Genomic DNA, 25,763 nt, shown 5'->3' with positions numbered 1-25,763 from the left:
TGCGTGGGATACAGTTAATTACAGTAATTTATCAAAGTGGCACAAGGCAACATTCACACACAAAGTTTTTCCCGCAGTCAGAATCCTTACTTTTATATGAGGCTGGGTTGTGCTAATTGAATTTTCACTTGGGTAGATAAAATCTTTAACAACTATGGAATAACGAAGCACTCTTTGTTCAATGATGTGAATCAGGATGATTTACAGCACCTTTCACATAATCACGTTAATTTTGCTTTCATATGATTAATTAAAACAATATGTTCTTTCTTTGTAAAATAGAATTAACGCACCCAAGGAGACAGGTTGCATTGCAAACTTCTTTTTCTGATAATAAAAGCAATTTTCACACACCATCTTTTTGGCAAAGAGAAGTAAACATGCTTAAGTGGGCAAGAAAACTGCAGCCAGGTCGGATCCCTTCCTGGTGCATCACCAATGAGCTGAGAAGATTGCACCAGAGAGGATTTAGCCCCATTGCTGTGAAGCTGGCCTGGACATCCCAACAACAGAGTAATGGCATCAACGAGCTATGAATGATAACAGATACTTTGCAGAGACCTGAAGCCATCCAGATTCAGATGATGAAGCTCAACACAGATGAGTAAAGAGACCACGCTGAGCCCTACATCATGCAGAAGCGGCACGTAACTCATTTCATACAGCCCTTTTCAAGGCTGGCAGAGGGTTTTGTGCCCAATTCTGGAATCCCTCCAGAAGACAAACCACGAGCTCTTGGCACTTCCCTAACAAGCTTAAAAACCAGAACATAAGGCAGGGTTTGTGGAAGTTCTTTGGAATTAAAGGACTGTGATGTCAGCAAGCAGCAACTGCAGCTCAACTCAGCACCTGGGTCACAGCTGCATGCACTTGGCCACCCCCACCCAGGATGGCACAGGAACTCCCCTGCTGATCTCTTCATACAAAGGTGACAATGGGACCTGGAGAAAATGGAGAGTACCTCAACCAAACCAACCAGCCACAAGAGGGGAAAGTTTAGATGATGCTGGAGATGCCCCAGGCAGCCCTGGCTGTATCAGACCATTTGATGGACATTGCTAATTAAGCAGGTGCTGGATTAACCTGGCAGTGCCCAGCAGTTCCTGCTGTTGAAGTGACCAAACCACACATAGTTAACCAAATAATCAGTAGGAACTACTCCTGCAGTTGCAGAAGTGATCTTTTAGGACCCACGCAGATGTTGTGAACAAATTCAGCAGGGCCTCACTCTGTGCTGGGTACCAGAGAAATAAGAATGGTCTCAAAAGCTAGGGTGTTTTTTTATTTGTTTTGAATTGCTCTAGTTTTATATTACTGTGTCTTGGCAGAGTTATTTAGATCCTTACTAAGGTAAATCCTAATGGAATACCCTGGATAATGAGACCTGCTACGTGAGAGTGGCAGAGCAGATCACATGGTGGGCTCTGGAGGAGAGGCAGCTGCTCTGGCTGATGGCAGGAAGGGAAGAGGGAGCCTTAAGAGACTCTCCAGTGGCATCAAGGGGCTGATTTTTCAACCTGATGTATGAGGATGCACACTCATGACTGTCATTAGCATTAGCAGCGATCAAGGATGGCTGAACTCCCCACACATAGCACTGAACATGAACATTCACCTCCGTGTGCTCCTGTTTTATTTCACTTCAAGCCTGCACAGAGGCACTGGCCCAGAGAGGTAACCCACTTCAAAGTTTCTGTACCTACCAAAAAGGTCTCTAAGCAGAACAGTGCAGGCTTTCTCTGAAAATCACTAGTAAACCCAGGGACACCAAACACGGGGGAGAACATCTCAGCACAAGCATTTGACAATTTTATGGAGTAAGGCCTCCTCTTCATGGGTTAAAATATTCATATTGGTATCAAACAACTAGCTGCATTTTTCACATGCCAGGCTATTGCTGTACTGCAGAGATGTGCCTAACCAACTAGTGCCAATGAAGTATCCGTGGTGTACAAAGCATCCATCTCTACATCTGTTTGCCTGCTCCAGCAGAGATGGGTGTGTGGTTGTTTTAAGAATTCCCATCGCTGCAAGGAAGTCACTGTGCGCACAGATCTCTGCAGGGCAGAGGATGAGCAAAACAGCAAACCACATGTGACAGGTCACTTAATGCATTTCATGGCAGTGCTTAGGGCTGTAGTCAAACTATCTACTATCAGACTCTAATTCAAGCGTCACGACTGCTTCTCTTTCGCGGCTGATTAGCAAGCTGCAGTCTAGGAGCCCTGGCCAATGCCTGGCCCCAATCTCTCCATGCACTCTGAGCTCAGGCTACAGCACAGCTGTAGCACAGGAAGATGTTGTGGCCCTTGGACGCTCTTGTGCTGAGGGCAGAATAAAACCAAACAAAACTGGAAAAGCATGGGGAGAACAGAGCAAGGGGTGACTTTCAGCTTAGGTAGTTCAGCCATAGCTGATACAGTCTGCGTGTCCTCGTGCCACTGGAGCCAGAGCCCACGCAGGCTGCATGCTGCACACCACGGCCACCTGCCCACTGGTTGGCATTTCTGCTTCTCTAAAATTAAATTAATGGCTGAATTAAACTAATAATTGACTCACTTCCAAATGCGGTCTCCTGGTACACTTGACTTAGAACGGGCTTCTCCTGGGAGGCACCAGGGAGCTCTCGTTGTATTACTTATGGAATCAGGGCTAATTAAATTAATTTTTTGAGGGAATGTACTTAATTTCACAGATGGTGGCTGCCTGTTTCTCGTGTAACCAGGGCCACAAAGTAGCCAATAACTTTTCACTTTCCCCATGATGTAAGAGATAATAATGGCTCCAATTATTAAAGTCACCTTGAAGGGAAGGCCTTTTATCAAGGGGAGAGCCAACAGTGGGCCACCACTTGGGAGAACACTGGTTCCCTTATTCCTGGTACCTCACTGCCATCCCCTCAACTCCCACTGAGGCACAGAAGGCTCAAAGAGAAGAGCTGCACTCTGCTGTGCTGACATTATAAGGTCTCCAGTACACGATTAAATTAGAGTCTTGCTACTCCCTCCAGGACCACATACTGTTATTTGCAATACAGTTGAGCTGCACTTAAAATGAGGACTTGTGAAAGGAATAGACTACCATAAAAAGAATTAATTTTCTACACTCCAGATCAGAGCTGCAGCACTCAAGTCAGTCCTTTAGAGGTGAATAACCAAAAAGCAGTAAACCTATTAAAAAAATAAATTTTTACTACACAAAAAGAGTGAAATAGTGACCTGCCACATGAATAGCTCAGTTAAATGAATACATTTTCTGTTTCGCAAATCAAAGCACATTTCCCAGGGAAAAGGACATTTTTGAACAAAATGCCTCTTTTAGGATTAGGCATGTTGGAACTGCAGCTCCACTTTACAACATGGCTGTGCATTAATTAGCAGGTTTTTACTAGAGCAAGAGTTATGGATGCAGTTAGCAAGAAAACCAAAGAGGATGATCAGAATAGTTGGGCAGTGAAGAGTGACTGAGACTGTTCTGCATGCAGTGTGCTCTGGAGCTGCCACCTTCTGTCAGTTACACACAAGGGTGGCCGCAAGGCTTCAGGTGGAGGCACTGCTTAGAGACAAGTGCTCCTTTTCCCAGGGACTCTGTAGCTTTGGATTTCCCACCTGCAGCCATTGCACATCCAGTCTGTTCACACCTCCACCACTTGTTTCCCAGGGGTCACAGCAGGGACTGACTGCTGTCATAGGTTCTGCCATCAGGTCCTCCCTCTGCCTGTACAGGGCCTGTGCATCAGTTGTGCATCTCTTGGGCAGCCTCAGTCCCAGTAATCTAAAGCTGCACTACTTATATTTAAGTCCTGGGATAAGTCATGATAAAAGAAAAGTTTGGGTTTCCCCTCAGGCTGACACTGACATGCTCCCAATCCAGCTACACAGATGAAGAAAGGAAGCCCAAGCCTTTACAAAGCAAACACATGTTTCTAGGAGCTACACACATCAGAAAGTTGAAGAGCCAAAGTTAAAATGGCAGAATAAGCCACGGTTATGTGAACCCACAACACCCCACAACGGTGAAAGCAAAGTCTGCCTTGCCCACATCCCACACAAATTCATGCAGTCCCTCTATTCTTCCAGGGAAACATTTTTATTTACCTTAAAAAAAGCTGTATCGTGATTCCGATGAGCTCTTGCTGCTTCTCACTCTCTCCCTGGAGAAGCCTCTTTCAGGGAGCATCCAACACAGCACAGTGCGGCCCTACCTGGCAGAACCCAGCTGATTGCCAGGCTTTACTCATCAGCAAAATCTGTCTTCTTTTGGGTCACTTAAAGAGCTCAAGAGTCCAACAGCACTGCTTGCAGTAATGCATTCTGCCTCCCCTTTGCTCCCCTCTCAAACACCCTCTCAATTTTGCTGGACTAAAGGCAGGGGTAAGGTCAGGCAGCCGACAAGGCTCCTGGGATACTGCAGGGGCCATAAACCAACCAGAATTAAAGCAGGATATATATGCCAGGTTATCGAGCCCATTTCCTGCCCAGCGCAGTTTAGTGGCCCATGACACATTCCCTTGTGCTTTATCTACAGGTCCTGAGTGGAGCTCGGAGCCATTCATTCTGGTCACTGGGATTTTGCAGCTCTTCAGGTGACATGTGGGCTGGTTTGATCCTACACCTGCAAGATTGTCTTGTCTAAGAAAAAGCATTTGGTGTATAAAGGCAGAGATAAGAACTTACTCCTGCAGAGACGGGTCCCCAAGGTTTCAGGGCTTTATGCACTACCAGCAAGTTCATTGTACTTGTAAGATCTGCCCACATCTCCAGTGCTTTAAAATCCACATTTGAAAAGAGTCTGCTTTCCCCCACCCCTCCCCTTTGGATTTTCAGAAGGCTGGAAAGGAAGGAGAAGAGGGGAAAAAAAGTCACAAAATAGGACCAGCTCCAAGAATATCAGCTACTTGTCAGCTTCGCAAAATATCCACTAATTTATAGAGGAGAAGTGTATGGGTTCTTTCAGAGCAATACGTCAAAGCTTTCTCGCTGTGATACCTAGCTTTATTTGGCCTTCATATTATGGACCAAATTGGATTTCTTTGGTTCTGGATAAAATGCATAAGGGTGATGTACGCTATGATTTATTACCGTAAGTGCTTAAAATGCCTCCCACTAAATTTGTTGTGACCTTACCACACTTTAAAACCCAAAGTAAATAAGTGCAGCAAGTAAAGGTTAACAACACACCAAATAAAACAAACAGCAAGCACAGAGGATGGGACCTGCTCACATTGCTGGCATGCTCCAGGAAACAGCATTACCACATGGTCTGACAACATGAGGGGAGAGCCCAGGGGGCACAGAGCCTTCAAGGTGGCAGAGAGACAGAATGGGCTTCAGCTCCCCCACCCAGCAAACATGACAGCCCAGCTCAGTGCTTTGCAAGCACCTTCCTGAGCTACTCCCAACATCCGTGCCCGCAGGATGCACAACTCCTCAGGCTGGTTAAAGTCAAAAAGAGCTGAACTGCTTCCACACGAGCCAAGAGGTCAGAGCTACCCACTTCTGGAGCAGGCAAACCATCAGATAACAAAAAGCACATCAACACAAGAGATATTATTGTCATGTTCAGAGAACCAGTTAGCATCCCTTTCCAGGCAAAATATTGAAACCTTCAGGAATAGCTCTGCATCCACAAGAAAAACCTTTAGAGAAAGGAACCTCATGCTATGGTTTGAAGGTGGTCTTCAGGACAAGTTTATCCCAGCATTTTAAACGAGAGCACAGTCTTTCATCCATGTACTTTCCCTATACTAGGTATTTACTTCCTGACAGATCATATCAAGGTCAACTTAGGCTCCTATCCTTCCAGTACATAAAGTAAACCTACAAGAAAACTGGGGAGGGCCTCCATCAAAGAGTGCTGTAACAGGACAAAGGGGAACAGCTTTAAACTGGAAGAGGGGAGATTTAGGTGCAATGTCAAGAGGAAGTTCTTTACTCAGAGGGTGGTGAGATGCTGGCACTGCTGCCCAGAGCTGTGGATGCCCCATCCCTGGGAGTGCCCAGGCCATGGATGGGTCCTGTGCAGCCTGAGCTGGTGGGAGGTGTTCCTGCCCATGGCAGGGGTTGGGACTGGATGGACTCTTAGGTCCCTGCAACACAACCATGCTATGATGCTATGACACCTTCTCACGCATCTCTCAAACATTTTCAGGGTCACTCAAATAATTCCTACCATTAGGAATTAGAGAACCTCTTGGAGAAACACCAGCAACAATTTATGAACAAATCCAGACCAACTCAAGCAAAAACAAACAAACCACTTTGAAACAGTATCTTAAAGAAGATTCCTTGCTGTTTTGTAGAGGTAGACAGCCTCAACCCCAGGTGTTTATCATTACAAGAACAGCTTGAAAAAAAAATAAGTAAAGCTTTGTACAACCCAGAACAATGGGACATGAGTTCCCACATCCCCAAAAAATCAGAACCTGATCAAATGAAAGCAACATTTAAGAAAGCATACTTCATTATGAAGCTTCGAGAAAGTGTTTGAAGTCACCAAGACAAAAGAAAACCAACAACAATTCCTGAATAAAAGCTGAGGCTGGTTGTGTTAGTCTGGCCCCTGCACTCAGCCTGATTACAACAGTGGTTTTGTTCCATAATAGAAATATTCCTGACATTCCAGGTGAGTGTGAGCTTCTGAAAACTTACCCCAAATGTTAAAGTGTTTGAATATAAGATGTAATACTCCAGGCCACGTTTTCTTTTGATATATCAGCAAAGGCAAGGGAGACTCAGGTCATTAGAATCTCCCTCTTACTTATTCTCACAATTGTGATAATAAATTCATTATTTTCATAATTACTACATTATAATTTAGTAATAGGTTCACATTAATTTCAAAAGTCTTACTACAAGGCATTATCCAAACAAAATAAGAAACAATTAGAATTAAATTAATCTAAAATCCTACTTACAAACCATTACACAAGCAAAATAAGTAATACACACCATGAAATTTATCTAAAATCCTATTAAAAATGATGACTTTGAGGCCAAAAGAAAAAAATTTATTAGACATACAAGAAAAAAAGAATTTTTCTGCTGTGTTTCTCCAGCAGAAGCAGCTAGTGAGCCACAGTGCCAGATCAGAGAGGCCAGGTAGATGGCAGACAACGAATCCAGCACCCCCCCCATGGCCTCTTGCAGTCCTCCAAGGCTGGTCCTAGCCCACCCTTCTCATTCAGCCTGTCTCTGCCCCCTAAATACTCTCCTCAGGGTGTTATCACACCAGTCACTCACTGTCATCTCTGCAGCCAGAACTCCCGATGCCTTCGAGCCTTGGGGTGAAGAAATGCCTTCTCTCTAACTGCAAAAGAGCCCCCATGCCTTCTCTCTTCTCCCTGTGAGCCCCAGCGCACACCTGCATTCTCCCCATATGATCACAAGCACCACCTGTGCTTCACCCCTTCCCCCCCACAGCCCCCACTGTACTGAGCTAACCCAACTCCTCAGCCCGTAATCACAAGCACCTGGGTGGGTTCAACATGGCTACCCATTATATAACAGTATTTCAATGAAAGAAGCCTTCAAACAACCAGCACGTGTCTGCTTTGGTGAGTATTCGTGCACTTGCAGAAAGCACAGCAGGTCTAAGGTTGTTATTTGTTCCCTCAGGCTTCTGAGATCTTTGTGGCACGATCTACTACCCTAAATCATCAAGTGCTTTATTGCTTGCTGCCTAGGGAAGTGCAGCAATTGGACAACTCAATACAGTGGGAAAGGTGTTACAACAAAGGTGTGATGACAGAAGGACCAGTGCAACAGAAAGGTGCTACAAAGGAAGGGAAGAAGATTGCTCACCTGTATCAGAAGATTCCAGGTTCACAAAGAAAAGCTTCACCAAGGAGGGATCTCCAGAAAGAGATCTTTCCCCACTGGCAGTCAGCCCTTCAAGGAGGTCTAAGAGAGGTGCAGCCAGGCTCCACCCCTTCTGGTGGCACTAAATTGCCTTCACCTGTGCTCCCAGGGCTGATCAGCTCCTTTCCCAGCTGCTCAATCAGTGGATCAGGCCGTGACTCAGCATTCCCATACAGGGAGCACGTGGCTACGTCCTGCCTTGGACTGTTCTTTTGAATTTCCCTCCATGAAGCCACAGCAGTTTGCAAGTTAAAACCCTCTGCATCTTTAATGTTAAGCATGTGTCAAATTGTTCTTGCTGGAGAGATGCATTTTGTCTGCAGCAATGAACTCATGTTAAGGCAAAAAAGCTGTGCAAGTAATACAATGGTAACCCTAATGCACTTCCACAGTTCATCTCAATATCTAGGTCACATACAGCAGTAGGATGAACATCACAGATCAGATTAGCATCTGTTATGCCCCTCACAGGGCACAAGGTCCTAACAGCACCCTGTTACACGAGGAACTTGATCAGTGTCCCATTTTACATAAGAGAACATGTCCACATTCAGAAATGCATTAAAGCAAACACTTCACTCCACCCTTGTCAGTTAACTCCTGCTTCTGCATTTCTGGAACGTGTCATTAACTTCATTTCATCTGTTCAGTTCCAAAATCTTCAAATTCAGCTGCAAAAATGGAACCCCTTTGATCTCAGATTGCCGCTAATTCATAATTGATAACCCAGACTGGAAGGAAGGGGAAAACTTCATCCCCATTAGTCGTTCCATTTAATATGTTCTGGTGCTTCAATTATGCAAAACTCAACTCTCAGGGTCTGACTGCCTTCCAAAATGTGAGTCAATGGGGGAAAGAGGAAAACCTAGATTGAATTATTCCAGCTGTAAATCTTTGTAATAGCATAGATGTCACGAGAGTGATATCCAACACTGAACAATTCTGTTTATTTTCTGAGCTGTTGCTCCATAGAATTCCCCAGGCATCCATTAATGACTTCAGAGAGTTCAACAGAGAAGGACTCACTCTCTCCCTCTTACATTCTTTGGTCAGGTCATTATGCTGCTTGCTGTAATGACCCTTTTTGGCTCAAGGCACTAAAAGCCTCGGAATAATATATGCCCTGGTAAGCGAGTAAGTGAGAAAGAATAATTAACACAAGTCATTTTGTCCTTTACTTTGGAGAAGGCAACTGTCAATTCTTTTTGAAGATGTTTAAATTATAAATGTTAAGAATATGAGTGCAATGAAGAAAACAGTAATGTGCAGACATCACTCGGGCAAAACACATTTCTCTATGGGGAGATGAACAAAAGCAAGACTGCGCAGCAGGGAACTCAGTTAAAATGGCACAGATGCATACACCACCTTACACAGATATCCAGCAATGAAAAATATATATGTGGCTATACCTAGCAGCTGGTTGTGTTTAAAGAAATGTTGTTTGACTTACAGTTCTCTTGGATAAAACTGTACAAACTCCCAGGAATCAGAGGGAAATAAGGAATGCAGTTGCATGGGTGCTGTTCAAATGAGGTGAACTTCTTCATAGCACAGCATGTCCCCCTGAAATCAGCTGGATTACCCATTCAGGGTGTCTAGGTCTGATCGTTGTCCAGAAATCACCTACATCAGCACAAGAAGAAAAAATGTAGCGCGATTTCCTTTTGGTTTGTGTGGAGTGACTGATGGAGATCATGCTGTAGCAAAAGTCGAATTCCAGCTGAAAGTTTTCCTGGATAGGTCCATAAGACTCTTCTCTGGACATCACCACAACTTTTTCAGGGGCTTATAGGTTCTCTGCTCTCCTCATCACTGACTCTCTAGAAATTTCACTATCTTTCAGACTTGTCATCAACTGTCAAACTTGGTCAGCAGGTTCTGACAGCACCAGAGAGTCTGGCAGATATCTGCAAACAATGCAGGTGGGATAAGCTTCCCTTCTGTAGTAAACCATGCTGAACAAACAAAAGCAGTTTGCAACAGAACTTCACACCCTCTTTCCTTTTGTGTTTCTTTACAGCGAATTTCCCACAGTGACACAGTAAACTCAAAAGCTTACAGCAAATGGAGGAAACATCTTCACTTGCACTTTCTGCCAGAAAGCCATCACCTGAACATCCTCGCATTTTACATAACATTTTAAGGGACACACCATTAACCTTTAGCAACACTGAATCTATCATGTTCTCCAGACCTCCCTTGCTCAGCTCTTCCTTCCCTGCAGAGATCCCTTCAGTACTTTCAACTCACAGAGTAGACCATGTACTTGCCATTGCTTTTTCCCCCCTGGCATCATCTATCCCTCCCAAACGTCCCTTTCCTTCTCAAGGGAAAGTTATGTCACAGCCTCCACCGGTTGATAAAGAACAGTCAGCCTGGTTCTCTGGGCAGTCCAAATCCTTCCTCAGACACCACGTCAAGGGCCACCCTACGTGTTACACAGGTCCCACAGCCAGCAGGATTGGGGCTTTGATCCAGGGCCAGTTCTTTCCTCACCCTTTGCTTCTCCTCCTTTGCTGCATGTTGTTTCTGTTTTTCCACAGATACCTGCCAAAAGAAAAACAACTCTGCACCTCAAAGACATTTTAATAATTCATATTCAACTTCAGTTCCCACAACTTTAATAAACAAGTACTTATTAGAATACAATCATTTCCTCTTAGAATGGGCAGTTTTTAGGAATGAAATAACAATAATTGTCTCTAAGAATATGTATGAACAACAAACATTCAACCTTCCTGGTTTTGTTCTTTGGTTCATGTGCATCAAAGCCTTCCCTGCTGCTCCCCTCGCCTTTGTTTTAGCAAAGATTCTGCTTTTAATTGGGTTCAAACCAAAATCTGTATGTAAAAAAAGCTACACACAGCAACCAGCTCATCCTAGAATTCACGGAAAGTAACAGGAGGGACTGAAATTAGATTATATCAAGAGCTCTCTTGGATTCATAGGAAAACAGTTTTATTGCACTTGCCTATTTCTTCAGCCCTCTGTTGGGATGCTTTAAGACCCAATTCCTTGCCAAGCAGAAACAATGGATTTTACACAGTAGACTGTGCAAAACTAAAATAAACCCAGACATTGTTAAGTGGCATCCACAACAAACACATCTACTAACTATCACACACCCTTAAGCCTTCAAAGTCTGTTGATCCCAAAAGCTTTGGGCCACTAAACAGAAGTCTCAGAGGCCAAGGTGTCTTATTCCAAGTTTTATTTCTTGTTGCTTACAACTTCCAGGTCCCAAACTAAATAAGCTGAAGTTTGGCTCTCTGTAGATGAAGGCCACACATTTGCACTGTACCAAAAGACTCCTAGAGTCCAGAGTAATTCCTCTGTGCCACGCAGTTTTCCTCTAAGTGTTAATCACTGGTATTGCATGGAGAGGTCTGTGGTGAAAGGCCCTAAAGAAGCACAGTCACCATTTCTTCCTAGATTCCACTTTCCAAGCTTTTGATGTTATTTTCTTCCCTAAAAGAGAACAGAAATTAATTGAGCATTAATAGGTCGCAGTTCTTTAGCACATCCTTAGCTGACATAAATTAACATGCCTCTGACTCATCCTCCCAATTCATACCTTCTTGCCAAGACAGGAGCGTATCTTTGGTGGTAAAACAGCATCAAGATTACTACAGTTAACCTTCTTGAAAGTGTTTGTTACTAAGAACTCAATTTCCTTTGATTTTGGTAGACCTTCTTTAAGGTCTAGAAGAGGAAATAGACTTATTTCAGTATCACAGTGTATCCGCTCCTGCCTGCGGCACATTGCTTCTTCCAACTCACTTTCCCTGGCACACCAGCATAAAACTGCACCAGGAAAATGCAGAAGGAAAAAAAGAAAAAGAAATCACCAACAAAAATAATGAGCTTGGATCTAACCTAGTTTGGGAATCCCTAGGATGCAGCAGAATCTGAACTGGCTACCCAGTTCCAGCTTAAAAAAAAAAAAAGAGCACTGGCTTCTTTTTAAGCTTTTTAATGTACAGATCAAACAAACAGACTTCCAAGCGCTTTCATTTAACTTTGATGCCAAACTTTGATGTCTTCACCATTTACAGTAATCATTTTTATGTGCACTTAATATTTTTTTTTTTTTAGTCCAAAATGTTACACATAAAAACACCAACTTCATTTGAAATACACAGCTTTTTTACTATTCGAAACCTCTGCATTTTTAATTTGTTTCTTATCAGCAGACTACTTCTGGGGCAAAGAGAGAACATCAAGTTTTGAATGCCTTTTAGCTGATTTAAATTAATATTTTATGTTTGCATTCAAACAAGCTGGCTACTAGAAGGGCTCTGACATTTTTTCCACACTTTTTCTGGCACATCTTAAATCAGAAGCAATGGTTATCTCTCAAATGTTTGGTGCTTTATTCCATGATGGGGACCCAGAAGATGACACTTCTACATAGTTTAATCCATTAGAATCATTGCTCCTTAGCCCTGTGCCAAGATGGGGAGGAGCAGCTCCCCAGTGTCTCAGGAATAAGACAACACATCGATCCTTCACTTCAAATGCAAATGCCTATTCTGTTCTTGAATGCCCTCTCCCCCAAAAAACAATACAGGGTTGCAATTCTCTAGTTCTGTATTTCCACCCAGCTCCTTCCCAAGAACACAGAAAACCAGATATGAGTGAAGTTCTAATGAAAAGGGGTCTGAATGATTTCTATTGCATTTAATAACCACTACATCACTGTCAGTAGATGAAAGCGCTGTATTGGATTCCACAGCTGACAACAGTGGTGAGTTAAAGGATAGCCTTCAATTAGCCTTCTTCCTTTTAAAACTGATGGGGAAGGAGTATATTTGAAGATCACAGACTGGGTCTACAATTAAAGTCTAGAGAAGGAGGGAACTTAGAGAAGAAATGTAGGTACACACAGCCCGTACTGTGGTGTTACCCCCACGATTCCATTTATGCCATTATCCAACAGGATAGGATACAGGGGGGAAGTTTTCCTCTCTAGGGCAGATGAAGGAGGAGAGCACTGAGAAGCAATTATTAGTAAGATAATCAGTTGCCTGCTTTGCACAGTTGCCACAAAGTGTCGATGCCATGAGTGCTGGCCTGCCAAAGCCACAGCTGTGCTAAAGAACTACATACTGCTGGGGCTGCTGCTGCAGTTCACCTTGTAGGTGTATGATGCACCCTTGGATCAGCACCCCTATTCCCCTGCTATGCCAGGCAACACATTGGGAAAATGTATTATCAGCCATCTGAAACCTAGAATTTTGGCCCCAAACGTAACATCTCTAACCTACTTTTAAGAAGTGTCACTTTATGAAAGCATTTATTTTGCACACCCCATTTTCCAACCAAGTTCAGTGCAGCAGTCCTTGAAAAAGGAAGAATGCTTTTGTTTCATGTGAAAGGAGACGAGCACAGAGAAGAACTAGCAAGAAACCCAAAAAGGGTTAAACAAGCATAAGCAGTCATTGCAAAAATTTCATCAAGAAGTCTCACTTATCAGAGAGAAATCATATTAAAGGATATGGTCTAGCAAGGAAAGACGTGCACTGCACAGTAACTTATTCATGTGCTCCAAGTGTAAAGAGAGCTGCTAAGAGCACAGTCCTTAAGGATACTGCAGGCTCCCTGCAAGATACCAATGCTCCCAGTTCCAGTGGTTTCAGAGCACTCAGCACACTGCAGGATTTACCTCCAATGGCTATCTGATCCAAAAGCCAAACTGTTAAATGAGTGAAATCCCTGCATGCTAGATCAGGACCGGAAACGACTGCCTGCATTACCGACAGATTATCAAATTAATAAATCTACCATGTGATAGCTAAAATAAATACCCAATAAAAATACAAATCTCTCAAAATACAAGGAAAAGAAATGCACAGACTCTGAAAACCATTAAAACAACAGACAGTGCCAGAATGAGAACAGGTGGAAGAATGAATAGTAGCTGCTTTCCAAGCACCTATCCCCACAAAAGTAGTGAGCATAGCAAAAGAGACAGGTAATAAAAGGAAAATAAAAATTAAGAGCATCGTTGAAAAATCAACTGCTTGATGAGAACGAATGAGATTCTCTGCTTTGAAACGTGGCACACTAGGGACAAATGCAGATGTTTGTATCTATTTAGCCAATAGTTTACATGGTACTGCTATGATCTCCAATAGAAGTTTCTATATAGTTTCGTATGTAAGAGACATAAGTGCACCACACTCCAGTTCCAGTTGTTTCACACGCAGTCTCTCAGTCAAAAAGGGCCACCTGCCTTCATCCACAGTTCTACACCATCTACAACCAATGGCCACGGGCAGGATAAAAGCTTAGCAAGTATTATTTTAAAAAGGTTACTGCAAACCAAGATCTTGGGATGCTTCCCCAGTGGACAGGGCAGAGAGAACATAGAGCATAGGTACAGGTCTACCATTACAAAAGAGTTTTGCTGCTGCTGTTATCTAAGCACGTTGAGATCATCTCTGGTGACCAAACCTTTCCAGCTCAAGGTTCAGTATTTGCAGTTTGTCTTTTTCTTGCAATAACTGTGCTATAGGTTCAGTATGCCTCTGCCATGGCACAGAGGGTCACAGGTTGCTACTGCTCATGCTCTGAGCCAACAGAATAAGAACCCATCCAGAAGGCCTTCAGACACAACACTGACCCGAGTCAAGCCCTGAGCCCGGTCCTGCTGCCTAACTCAAGGCTGCTTTCCCAGCTGTGCAGGCAGGTTCTTATTTAAAGACAGATGATCACTTAGATGCGCTGAACTAGAGACACACTGCAGGCCTGAAAGAAAAAAAATATAAAAGATATGTTTTAATAACAGGAACCATAAGGAAGAGCTGAAAACTAAAGCCATGTAAGTTATGACAAAGCACATTGACAAAAAACATTTACTTGCTGGAAGGAGGTCCCATCATCCATGCTGCACTACAGTGGAGTTCAGCTGCCTCCTCCTTTTCCTGAAAGCTTCTTTTCTGATGTGCAGCCCTGCAAGTGCTTTCCAGTACTCTTCAGTTCGGACGAGAGAGGGTAGCAGGATGAGGTTCGTTATTAATAATACAATCAGCCATTTGGGGGGTTTCTGGGTTTGTGCCAACTCTACCTTTGGAATTTTAGGACACACTGCACAAGGGGAAACAGGACTTCTGTGCATGCTCTCAAGCTGTTCCATTACACCTGATTTATAGCATGACACTGCTTGTTCTAGCCCATAACCTTGAGCTTGTAAACCACACAAGGGAAAATTTACTAACTACTGAGTTCATCTTAATGCACTATTGGGAATTTTAACCGGGGAAAACTAAGGCAAGGTGCTGGGGACATTTAGAAGAGCTAGTCCTGCACAGCAGTCTTTTAATGGCTCAGTGCAGCACACCTCATAGTCCACTCTGTTTTCTTTTAATTAAAGCTTTAATTTACATGGCCAGCATACAGTAAGGTCCTATGTTTGTCTTCCTCTGAAGATAATTGACAGGAGAGATGAAGACACATTTCATTGCCTCCGAGCTGCATACATTGATGGAGTTTAACCACAACAACGTGTATAAATGCTTTTATTCCACTCTTAGTTTGCCTAAGAGTTTGATTAATAACTGAAGCCAGAACACAGTTCTGCAGCTCTCCTGTTGAGAAAGAAAGAAAGATCATCACCCACACAGCAGAATCATTTCCTGGCGGTGAAGCAGTCTGCACTAGTGTATATAGAAAAGCAATGAGAGCTGGAACACAAGTGTCAAAGGTACCTGCTGCAATTTTGACAAGCAATCTCAAAAGGACCTAAGAGTTGTATGGGCACCAGGCTGAATGCGAGCCAACAACACTCTCTCACAGATACAACAACCTGCATATCTGGCTCTATAGGAAGCATGGCCAGCAGACAGAAGGGAGATATCCCCCTCCAGTCAGTGATGGCAGAGGTGTACCTGGAACATCAAATTTGGTTTCAGGTTTCCCGGAGCAACAGAGAGGGGAAAAAACTAGAAAGCGTACAGCACAAGGCCTGGAGAACTGGATTTAAGAAGAAAGGCTGAAGCTGGGCTTGTTCATCCTGCCAAAAAGAAGCTCCACAGGGTGATCTGACAGCAACATCTACAATGTGATAATCAGCCATTTCTCCACAACACCACACCATGGAACAAAGGATTACATCAGAGTATGATTTGAGGCTGAGCGTTGCAAGAAGTTTGCACAGAGAGCAGCTCAGTATCAGTACAGGCACCCAGAGAAGCCTTTGCAGGTTTCAAATGATTATTAGTCACATTAGTGACCCAATGCAGTGTCAAAAATGTTCCCACTCCAAATTAATTTAAAATAAAAACATCACAAGAAGATGTTGTTTAAGACAATTCATTATTTTTGGTAAAAGAAAAAAAAATGAAGTGAATTTAGGTAACTTAACTCTGCTGTACAAAAGTCGATGGTTGTATAATTAAGCAATACACAGAAATACCACGAGATAGTAAAGCGAATGCTCTGACCCACATTTTGTCTTTAGGTGCAAGAACACTCAGCTCTTCAAGCGTATTACATACTTTCAGATTCATTTCCTCAGTTAATAATCTGAGATGGATGCATAATTTGCCTGATGTAAAGTTACTCTCTCCTTGGCTTGTTCTGCTCAATGGCAGGCTGCCCTCTGTACCAGCACATAACTTCCTTGAAATGAGAGTTGATAGAGCAAATATAAAATTAGCTCTGCATTTGCTGTCTACTCCCAAGAGATATCTTGTTCCTTACTCCAGTCTAAGTACTCAAAAGTCAGTTCCTGACAACAGTTCCTGCAACTTTCCCCTCAAGTTATTTTCCCCAGGTAAGGCTCCAGCAAACACTAACTCATGTGACTATTAGCACTGTTACAGTCTTGTATTTTGTTTAATTAGTAATTATTTTAAATTACATGGCTGAAGCGGAGCTGGGTAGCTGTCATTCAGCTATAAAGACTTGTTCTTTAAAAAGCTAGGAATAGGGGCATTTTCAAGAGAACTATAGATCATAGTGAAGTATGTCACACTTTGTTCACATGGTTCATTGAAGACATTAGGAGTAACCTTACTCCTATTTAGAAAAGAACTGTTTGCAAATGACCTTCCAGCATCCCACCGGTGGGTTTTCATGGGGACTGACAGAAAGCAAAGAGTAATACCTACTGGGCATTTGAACAAAGGACTTCCCAAGCATCTAGATGCTGAGGAGGCAGCACTCTTACCCAGCTCCCATATTTGTGCAAGCAGAGTTAATCAGAAGCTTTATGCTGTATGACCTTGGTCCAGTCAAGTTTATTCCAGGTACTGCAGCACAGCTGAAGCACTGGGCAGATCTGTGCCGTGTGCCATTCCAGCCACAACAGGCCACTGTTTAATCACACTTAGATTTATCTTCTGTGTTTTTCAGAAAGCTCATGAATACTACATTCAAAGGTAGATTTAGGAAAGATTCATTAATAATCTCCTCAGTAATTGCCACAGAGTTCTAAAAAGGAAAAACAAACAAAAATTCATAGCACATCCAGCAAGACATCAAATTGGCAAAAGTACTTTGACTTTCTCAGCGAGTACTTCAAAATGTTTATGAACAAGCCCAACAGCAGGTTTTCAAGCTTTCATCAATTAAATCTCACATTGCTGAGCACAGCTCACAGTTCTGCTCTCCTCAGATTTCCCTGAAGCCTTACTACACCTTCACGCATACTTGCTCCTGCTGCAGTTTCTGTAACATCAGCACACAGGTACACAAGTGGTGAGTTTACAGTGCCCCAGATGCTATTAATAAAATTAGCATCAAGCAGAGGCCTAGGTGCCTCTCCCATCCTGTCTGATGACAGCTCATTTAAGGCTGTTCTTTTATTGGAGGTCACAGGAATAAACAATCATCTTCTGCAAATGACTTGTTGCAATTAACAGTGCTTTCCTTCTGAATCCATCTCACAAGCATAGATTTACTAATTAGTAAGAAAGCACAGCAGAATAAATGAGAAACAATTTTATATTTAGAACTTGACAGTATAAAGCTTTATCACTAGGTTGTACTGAAATCAAGATCCAGGCAGGCTCCATAAATCACTTCAGACACTTCTACCCTCCTATAAGCAAAGGGGAAGAATCAAGTCACTTCAAGCTCTGTATCTCACCAGACCTCCCAATGTACTGTTACAGCCAAGGATGTGGATCTTCCTTGGCCAATACCATAAGGATCCACTGTTATGCATCGTTCAGAAGGAAAAAGCAGATAAGATGGGGCCTGTAAAGCATGGCCAAAAAAGTCTTGCTATTTTTTGTTTTGAGAAAGATGACAGAAATGACGAGCAACAACCACTTCTGTGGTTGCATCTTGCCTTTTGACTGAAGGCCATTTTAGGAAGTGTCAGGGCCAGCAGCTGCATCATGAAGGTGGAAAAGACATCAGCCACATTCTCACTTCTCTTCCAGTTTTCTGAGAAAACGAAAGCAATTATACAATCTTGTCTGGAGTCCAAAGGGATTTGAAGGGAAATCTACAGCTTTCTCCTGAAAGAGGTTATCTAGAAGTCAGGTTTTACATGCTTAAATCACGAGTGCTGTTAAGTATGGATTATCTTCCAATTCTTTAATCTTCTCCCAGATCACTGACAACCCTCCATGAGAACAAGTACTGCGTCTGCAAGCACACCATGCAAGAACAGAGGGCAAATAAGCACCATTAGTAGTAGGAGCCATGTAAGTATCTGCATAACTTCACAATCCCCTAACACTCCTGTACTGTAAATTGTTTCTTCAGGAGCCAAAAGAAACAGCTGTAGGCCACTTCCATTAGGACAGCTAAGAATTTGTTTCCTTACAAACTGTCCCTTTACCACCACTCAAGCACTGATGAAATTTTCAGTCAGTGTGGTAAAAAGACCCAAATGAGGTAAGCAATCAATCTTCCACTAGTGCTCTCAGAATGAAAAGGTCTAAATATCAGATATTTTCATAAACAAGCAACTATAATTCTTTTTATGCCAATGTCCATGATCTGATTTTCACCTGGGTGAAAACATGACAGTGTGAAGATGTTTTCACCACTTTTTCTCTTAATTACAGTAATGAAAAAAAAGGATATTGGGGTTTTTTTTGTTTGTTTGTTTTTTTCCCCTCCAGAGAACTGGAGGTCTGGTTCATGCATGCAACAAGCCATTCCACATTAAATCCATACAGCATTTTACTTCCCTCAACATTACAAAAGCGATTTGCTCCCAGACAGTATAATTAGTTCACTCTCCACTACTCATATTGAGTTTCCACAGAGAACAGCATGAACTCCACACACACATCAGACTATTAATGCCACGGTCAGAATTCAGAACGGTTTCAGTGTGCTGCAAGTTTTCCCTACCACGTCCCTCCCTGACAAACTAAACATTGCCACCTACTGACACTGCCAAAATCTGAACTTGGAATTTTTCACTCCCCACAGTGCCTACAACAGAGACAGTAAGAAGGTGGCATTACAGCCCAGATAAAGGAATCATTAATTGATGCCTGAAATCCAAGACTGATGTCACTTCTGTTGAATTGTTGTGGCTACTTTCCGATGTCCAGTTCTGGTAAATTTACTCCAACTCGTGCAACCTGTCTGCCAATTGTACATTGCTACAATAAAGACCCTGAATGTACATAACAGAGTTGCATGAACTGCATGAAAGAATTCCCAACAAGTTTTAAGTGCATTGTTTCCCCTGGATTCGATAGCACAGAAGTTGAGAGCTGTAGTCCAAGTAACTCAAAAAGTAACATCTGTTGAATCTGTTGCTGCCCTTCCAACATTTTTGCACATCTTAGGCTTGACAAATAAGAGATCTATGATCATTCTTGCATCATTCAGCTCCAACAGTAACAAAACATAATAAGAACATGTTTTAGGTTTATTTTACATAACTACTTTGTCAAACAAGAAGTACCTAGGCAGTCACAAAAGTCCATCACAGTGTGTGAACAAGGGTTCTACTGCGCAGCTGTTGCACGTATTCTTTTGCTTGGTCAAAAGCAGTCATTCGTGGCTCTGGAGGAGGAGGAGGCCCTTCCACCAACTTCACAAAATAGTGGCACTTGACGATTTTCATGATGCCAAACATCCCCTTCCCATGGTAACGGATCCGTTTTGTATAGTGGCCTTTGCCTGCCAGTGACTCAGCTGGAGGAAGAGAGGTGGGGAGGAGAGAAGACCAGTCAATCGCAGAATAAACTGCTATAAACCTGCAGCTGGAACACTGTCTTACCAGTGGATTATTCCGTGACTGCAACTGAAAAGTTAATTCAATTAATGATTCCCTTCTCCATCCTCTGTAACATTCAGCAGATTAGTGCTACAGAGGAAATCCTGGAGTTGAACCAACACTTCAGAAGCACCAAAAAGGTGAATTTAGAAAGTATACAAATGAAGATAACGTCAGTTGTGACGCAAGTACAAAGCATATCTTTGAGTTTTTGCTGAAAATATTTACTAGGAATTGTATTTCAGCCATCTCTGCCAATTTGAGACAACAAAGTCTTACTAAGGATAAACTTTTCATGCAGTAGTATGACATTCTTCTGTGCTAAAATAAAAAAATACATTACCTATATATAAGTTTGATTTGAATTCCACGTTGTGATTTCTTACTGCCATTTCCTGAGCCTCTAAGAGAACCTGTAACAAAAAGAGATAGAAGTACTGAGCAGGAATTGAAACAACATTATTTCCTATCTGTGGATAAGATGAAGAAATTTGCGAGTTCAAAGTCAATTACAGAAAAGTATTTCAGAGAGATCAAAATTGTTAAAAACAGACTTATATCTTACATAATTACATTCTCTGCACACAAACTGGGAAGCTTCACATCAACCTTATTATATTTTTGGGTTAGATGGCTCCCACCAGCAGCTGTCAGTGAATGGACCTTCAATTGGTTTATATAAGATTAGAAACAGACATGGGTAGAAATCAAGTTATGCCATTCAGTATTTTTGAGCTAAAACTTAATACTACTCAATTATAATTATGCCAGAAACCAATGCTTTGGCCAAGCAACCAATTTGATGCTCCCAACAACCACTGTGTATGAAAAATGTCTGTGCTTTAACAGAGCTCAAACCCTTCCCCGATGACACTCCTCATCATTTATGACTTTGAAGAAATGAAGCACATTTACAGAGCAGCTATTTATAACAGATTTGGCATTACTTACCATGATCTTAAATCCAAAGATTATTATAGTGAAGGTACCCACATGCTGTTTGTTATCATCAAAAGTTTAGAACATTCAGCACAAGCTACTCCTGTATATCCTTAAGTCACAACATTACATGACTGCTACAAGAACGTGGTCTGAATGGGTTCTCACAGGCTTACAGAAACGTTTTAAACCAACATCATCAAATATTAGGGAAGTTTTCTTGAAACTGGGTTTGTTAGAGAATACAGCTGCATACCTCTTTGATCACCTTTGCTCCCTTTTTATCATTAAATTCCAACTGAGCAAGAGCTTGATCAATGGACATTCCTTTAACCTGCAATTTAAGTGTTAAAGTTAACTTGTGTAATTACAAATATTTCTTCTATTCAGAAGACAGTCTTTAAATTATTTTGCTGTTACAAAGAACAAATCAGAAGACCAAGCTTCCTTAACACACATTTCTTCAGTGCAATATCATACATACAATTCTTCTCAGCTAAATGCTGAATGATAAATTACTCAACTTTTTTTTAACTGTCTTCTCTCAGAGCAAAAAACCAGCAATTACTCTGCTCCAAAGATCCCTGGGTACACATTTGAGAGCATACTAAGATTAAGATAAAGTGGCTAAATCAAACTACAAACAACTGCCTGCTGCACAACTGCATCCTCAGTACTCTATCATAAAGATACTGATTACACTCTGATTGAACTAGACTGTTAAAGCAAATGCAACAATTAAATTTTGTTCTAAAATTCAGAACAAATAAGCACTTTTGCTTACCAGTTTTGCCAGATACCACATCTTATCTTTACTGTATTTTATTTCCCTCCGACAATGATATATTTCCTGGGTGCATAAGAGAGAGAACAAGTAATTTCACTTGAGAACAAAATGAAGCATACACACCTGCCCTGCAGTGCACATTGTTTTGAGGAATAGAAGAACAGCTCTCCCCTGCTACTCATACTCTGAACACACCAAGTCAGGCATGTTGCTGCCATTTTAAACTGTAAACTTTAATACTGTATAATAACAGTAAACCTCAATACAATCTTATAAGAATTAAATTAGTTTATAAACAGAGATCCTGAAAACCATATTCTATTTTTTTTTCCCCACATCTTTTCTTTCCTCCCCACCTTCTGAAGCAGGCTAACGACTCACGCGCCCAATCTTCAACGTATTACTGTGCTGCCACACCATCTTGCTGGGATAGCAACTCAACACCAATGAATTTAATCAGCTCTTCAGAAGTGAGGAGGGTTTTGAGTTTGACTGACATGACGAGGTGTCTCCAAAGGGCCATTTAACATTATTACTGCACCAAGAGAGCAAAAGCAGCCAGTAAAATTTAACGCTGATACATATTTGAAGGACATCGAATCTTTTACAGACAGCAAAGTAACTGATTTAAGTGAGCTGGTTGGTAACTCTATTTTCATGTATATATTGCACTAGTCAGCACTGTATTTCTAATTCTAGGCCACAACATTGATAGAGGTGATAAATGCTAATGGCTCACAAAAGCACGTCAGGAAAAAATGATTCTTATGAGATGCAAATAATTTATTTTGCTGAGCAGCACCTCTAACAGAGGACGCAAGACATCACTTCCCAAGTACACTTTAAAAAAAATGAAGATACAAGACATCAGTTTTCAAGAATGAGGAAATACTGAAAAATTCACCTAAAATTCTCTCAGGTTAAGGTGTAGAGAAATCAGCATTGATTACTCCCTTCAGTGACCAAAGACAACCAATTAAGTTTCCACAAACGACTCAAATTAAAAGACTTGCTTCTATTCACACTTATCTGCAATTCCCAGCTATGAAATGATCAAGAAGAGGGGACAGGGAGGGAGAAGCATGCATGATCTTGCTATTAGTTTTTGATGACAGCATTTGTTATGACTACGTTTTAAAAACAATCATGTTACTTAAACTGACTTCTGCCAAAGTTGTCTTGAATGGCTATCAGGCCTTCATTGGTTTTAGCCTCTTTGCTTCTATTTGTGGTTTAGTAAACACAAGTTATTGTGCAACGGACTGAAGAACAATTCCACTGCACAGTGTTTACAAAATGCTTTCTTAAGGAGAGAAGACTTCTGCCATCACATTCTTTACCTGACTCCCGTGTCTGTCCCCACACAACTCTACAATCCCTCACACATGTCAAACAAATGAAGCAACCATTATGAGATTAGACAACCTATGAACAGCCCCGTTAAGAGGGAGGCCACAGCGAGAGGCAACAGAATATCACATCTAAAAGAATCCTATAAAGCAGAAAACTCAAAAAATTAAAAAAGCATGCACTCTATTTAAACAGGTACCATTAGTTCCACTGCTAAGGGAAAGTTACATTTATAGTGATAGCAGCTGTCTTCTTTCCTAGATACCTACTGCTGGATGAACAGCACGAGTGTAGAACAACATTATTGGTGACTTTCATCTCTTCATTGTTCAGAGAATTCTACAAGCAGAGGATGGCATCTTTGCAGTTTGCAATACACTGAGTAGATGATCAGCTGCACAGCAGCTTCAAGTTCCAATTAAGTTAGAAATGGAAAAGAATCAAAGCAATGTGAACTCCTACAATTTCAATATGCGAAACAGAATAAAACCTTAAACAATCAACAAAAAGCAACCAGACTCGTGCCTTGTGGAGCCCTCCAGAGACAATCTGCTTTGAAATTGCTAAACACAAATGTGTAAAGAAAGGTGCAGGTGTGTGCTTACAGCTGGTCTGCGAGGTTCCCCGGGCAGCTGAGGAGGGTAAACAATCCTGTTCTTTTTCTCCCACTTCCCAAGTTTCTGCAGGGATGCACTTGTGTGGATGCATGACAGCGGGAAAGCGCTACCAGCTGCAAACCACCTGCAAGACAACACCACAGTCACTGCTGTTGAACATAAAAGTTCTTTGCCACTGTCCAGACTATCTGAAACAGCTGTGAACTTGCTTGCCTTCATAAAGAGAACTGACATATTTGACTACTTTCAAAGTAACGCTGTTAAAGTCCTTTACAGTTTACACTGAAGGGCTTTTTAATTTAATAAAAAGCTTAAGGCTTCCTAAGGCATGCCAAGTAGCTTAAGTTACATTCGTATAGCATCAGATTCCACACGTCCCCTGATCATCACACACAGACACCATTACCTCTCTTTTCTTGGATGTGGTTCATTACTTGCATAAGGAATTCATGTCTTGTAATTTTCCCAAGACTAATACTCATCTAACTTTTAACAGCAAGTATTCTAACAGCAATAATTTGTAGCTTTCTAAGGAACTGAGAGCGAAGAAAAAAAAAAAAAAGCATCAAAAGCGTGTAAGCATTTATCATGTCTGAAATTTGAAAGGGAAAATAATCTCCACTTCCAAAGTGCAAGGAAACCAATGCAAGATAGATGACAGCAAATATAAAACTTTCCACAGCTTCCAGCCAGTTTGCTCACTCAGTCACAAAGACTGAGCTGCATGTTGCCCCCTGCTGACCAGGCAGAGCACTACGAGGCAGCTGCTCACAACGGCAAGAAATCGACGAGTTCAAAATGAAACACTTGGAGCTTTAACGAGGCTCTAACTGCTCTGTGTGGGTTGCCAAGTTATGCAAAACATTTTAAAATGTCTGGCAAACAAAACGCACTGAACAGCTTCACGAAAGCATTGCACACCTTAGAAAGTGTTCACAATATCAGTACGGGGCAGGATGATAAATAAATGTTTTAGGCACCTTTTTTCCCCAGTTATTTACCAAAACAACAGTTTCCCACCACGACATAATATCAACCAATACAGACAATATTCGACCACCACGCAAATATCACTTTGCAGTTTCACAGCCTAACAGTGAACTAAGCATTACTCTCCAGGCATCAGCACAACACACACGAGCCCTGACAGACTGAGGAACCTTACATTTTGTATCTTAAGGCAATCCAGAGAACAACTCTATTTACCATAGTTCCAAGAGAGGAAAAAGGACACAAACATATTGCAAGGAAAAGAAAGTGACAAGCAAGAGAAGTTTTTGTACTTTACAACCAAGAGGTTCGTTTAAATAAGTTACATACTGTGCAACTTTACAGGAAGAAGCATTCACAAGCAAAAGGTGGGAGACACACAGAATTGAAAAACTGATCAGGGAAAGCAATTCAGCTGAGCTGAAGGGCAGTAACACAAGAACATTTCATTCTCTTCAGTGACCACCTCTGTGATTGACCTCCACAGGCTCCGGCAGAGACCAAAGCTCTGCACTTTGAGCACCACACCTTCAGCTTTTCTTCTGGAACTTGGGGATGCAGTGGGCATTGACCAGCACTCCCCAGCATGCCTATGCTGCTCCTCCAGAACAAAGGAGAGGCCAGACAGGAGGGCAGTGACTGGGGAGAGCACAGACAGGTGCAGGAGATGCGCTCTGAACCACGCAACCAGAGAAAAAGCTGCGTGATGGATACACGGGGCCAAACGAGAGCCTCTCACCGTGCCACAGAGCGCGCAGGAAGATGGGCACAGGGACGGGGAGCGGCCCAATACACACAGCCCAACCGGGCCTGCTGCAGGACGGCGGAACCCCGCACTCACCTCTCCGGCCGCACCCAGCCGAGGAGCCCCCGCACCCAGGCACTACCTGCAACGAAGAAACGAGGTGAGCCCAGAAAGGAGCGAGCGATACCCGCGGAGCACCGCACCCGTCCCCTCACGCTCACCCGCACCTCCCGCGCAGCGCGCCGCCATCTTCGCCGCTTCGCTTTACGGCGGCCGC

At 42.4% G+C, this 25,763-nt stretch overlaps 1 protein-coding gene across 5 annotated transcripts; it reads right to left on the bottom strand.

Moving 5' to 3' along the window:
* Positions 1-11,058: 11,058 nt before the first annotated feature.
* Positions 11,059-25,750, bottom strand: MRPL22 (mitochondrial ribosomal protein L22). Of its 5 annotated transcripts, XR_006180922.1 has the most exons (10): positions 25,708-25,750; positions 25,583-25,628; positions 23,740-23,875; positions 21,782-21,847; positions 21,254-21,331; positions 20,402-20,471; positions 19,744-19,976; positions 14,724-15,451; positions 14,488-14,612; positions 11,059-11,330 (listed from the first exon to the last, which is right to left on the bottom strand). XR_006180922.1 is itself a non-coding variant. In XM_042881547.1 (8 exons), exons 1-7 carry the CDS (start codon positions 25,733-25,735, stop codon positions 19,765-19,767), a joined length of 636 nt encoding a protein of 211 aa, XP_042737481.1. In that variant the 5' UTR covers positions 25,736-25,750; the 3' UTR covers positions 11,059-11,330; positions 19,744-19,764. The 5 variants fall into 5 exon arrangements, 3 of the variants coding, with proteins under 3 accessions (XP_042737481.1, XP_042737480.1, XP_042737482.1); XR_006180923.1 differs by lacking the exon at positions 14,724-15,451; XM_042881547.1 differs by lacking the exons at positions 14,488-14,612; positions 14,724-15,451.
* Positions 25,751-25,763: the final 13 nt, after the last annotated feature.

The sequence above is a fragment of the Lagopus leucura genome, unplaced genomic scaffold (genome assembly GCF_019238085.1).
Source record: "Lagopus leucura isolate 7727_CA_CO unplaced genomic scaffold, USGS_WTPT01 Super-Scaffold_100030, whole genome shotgun sequence".
Lineage (NCBI taxonomy): Eukaryota > Metazoa > Chordata > Aves > Galliformes > Phasianidae > Lagopus > Lagopus leucura.
The sequence above is the reverse complement of the archived record's forward strand: the minus strand, read 5'-3'. Positions and strand labels throughout refer to the sequence as shown.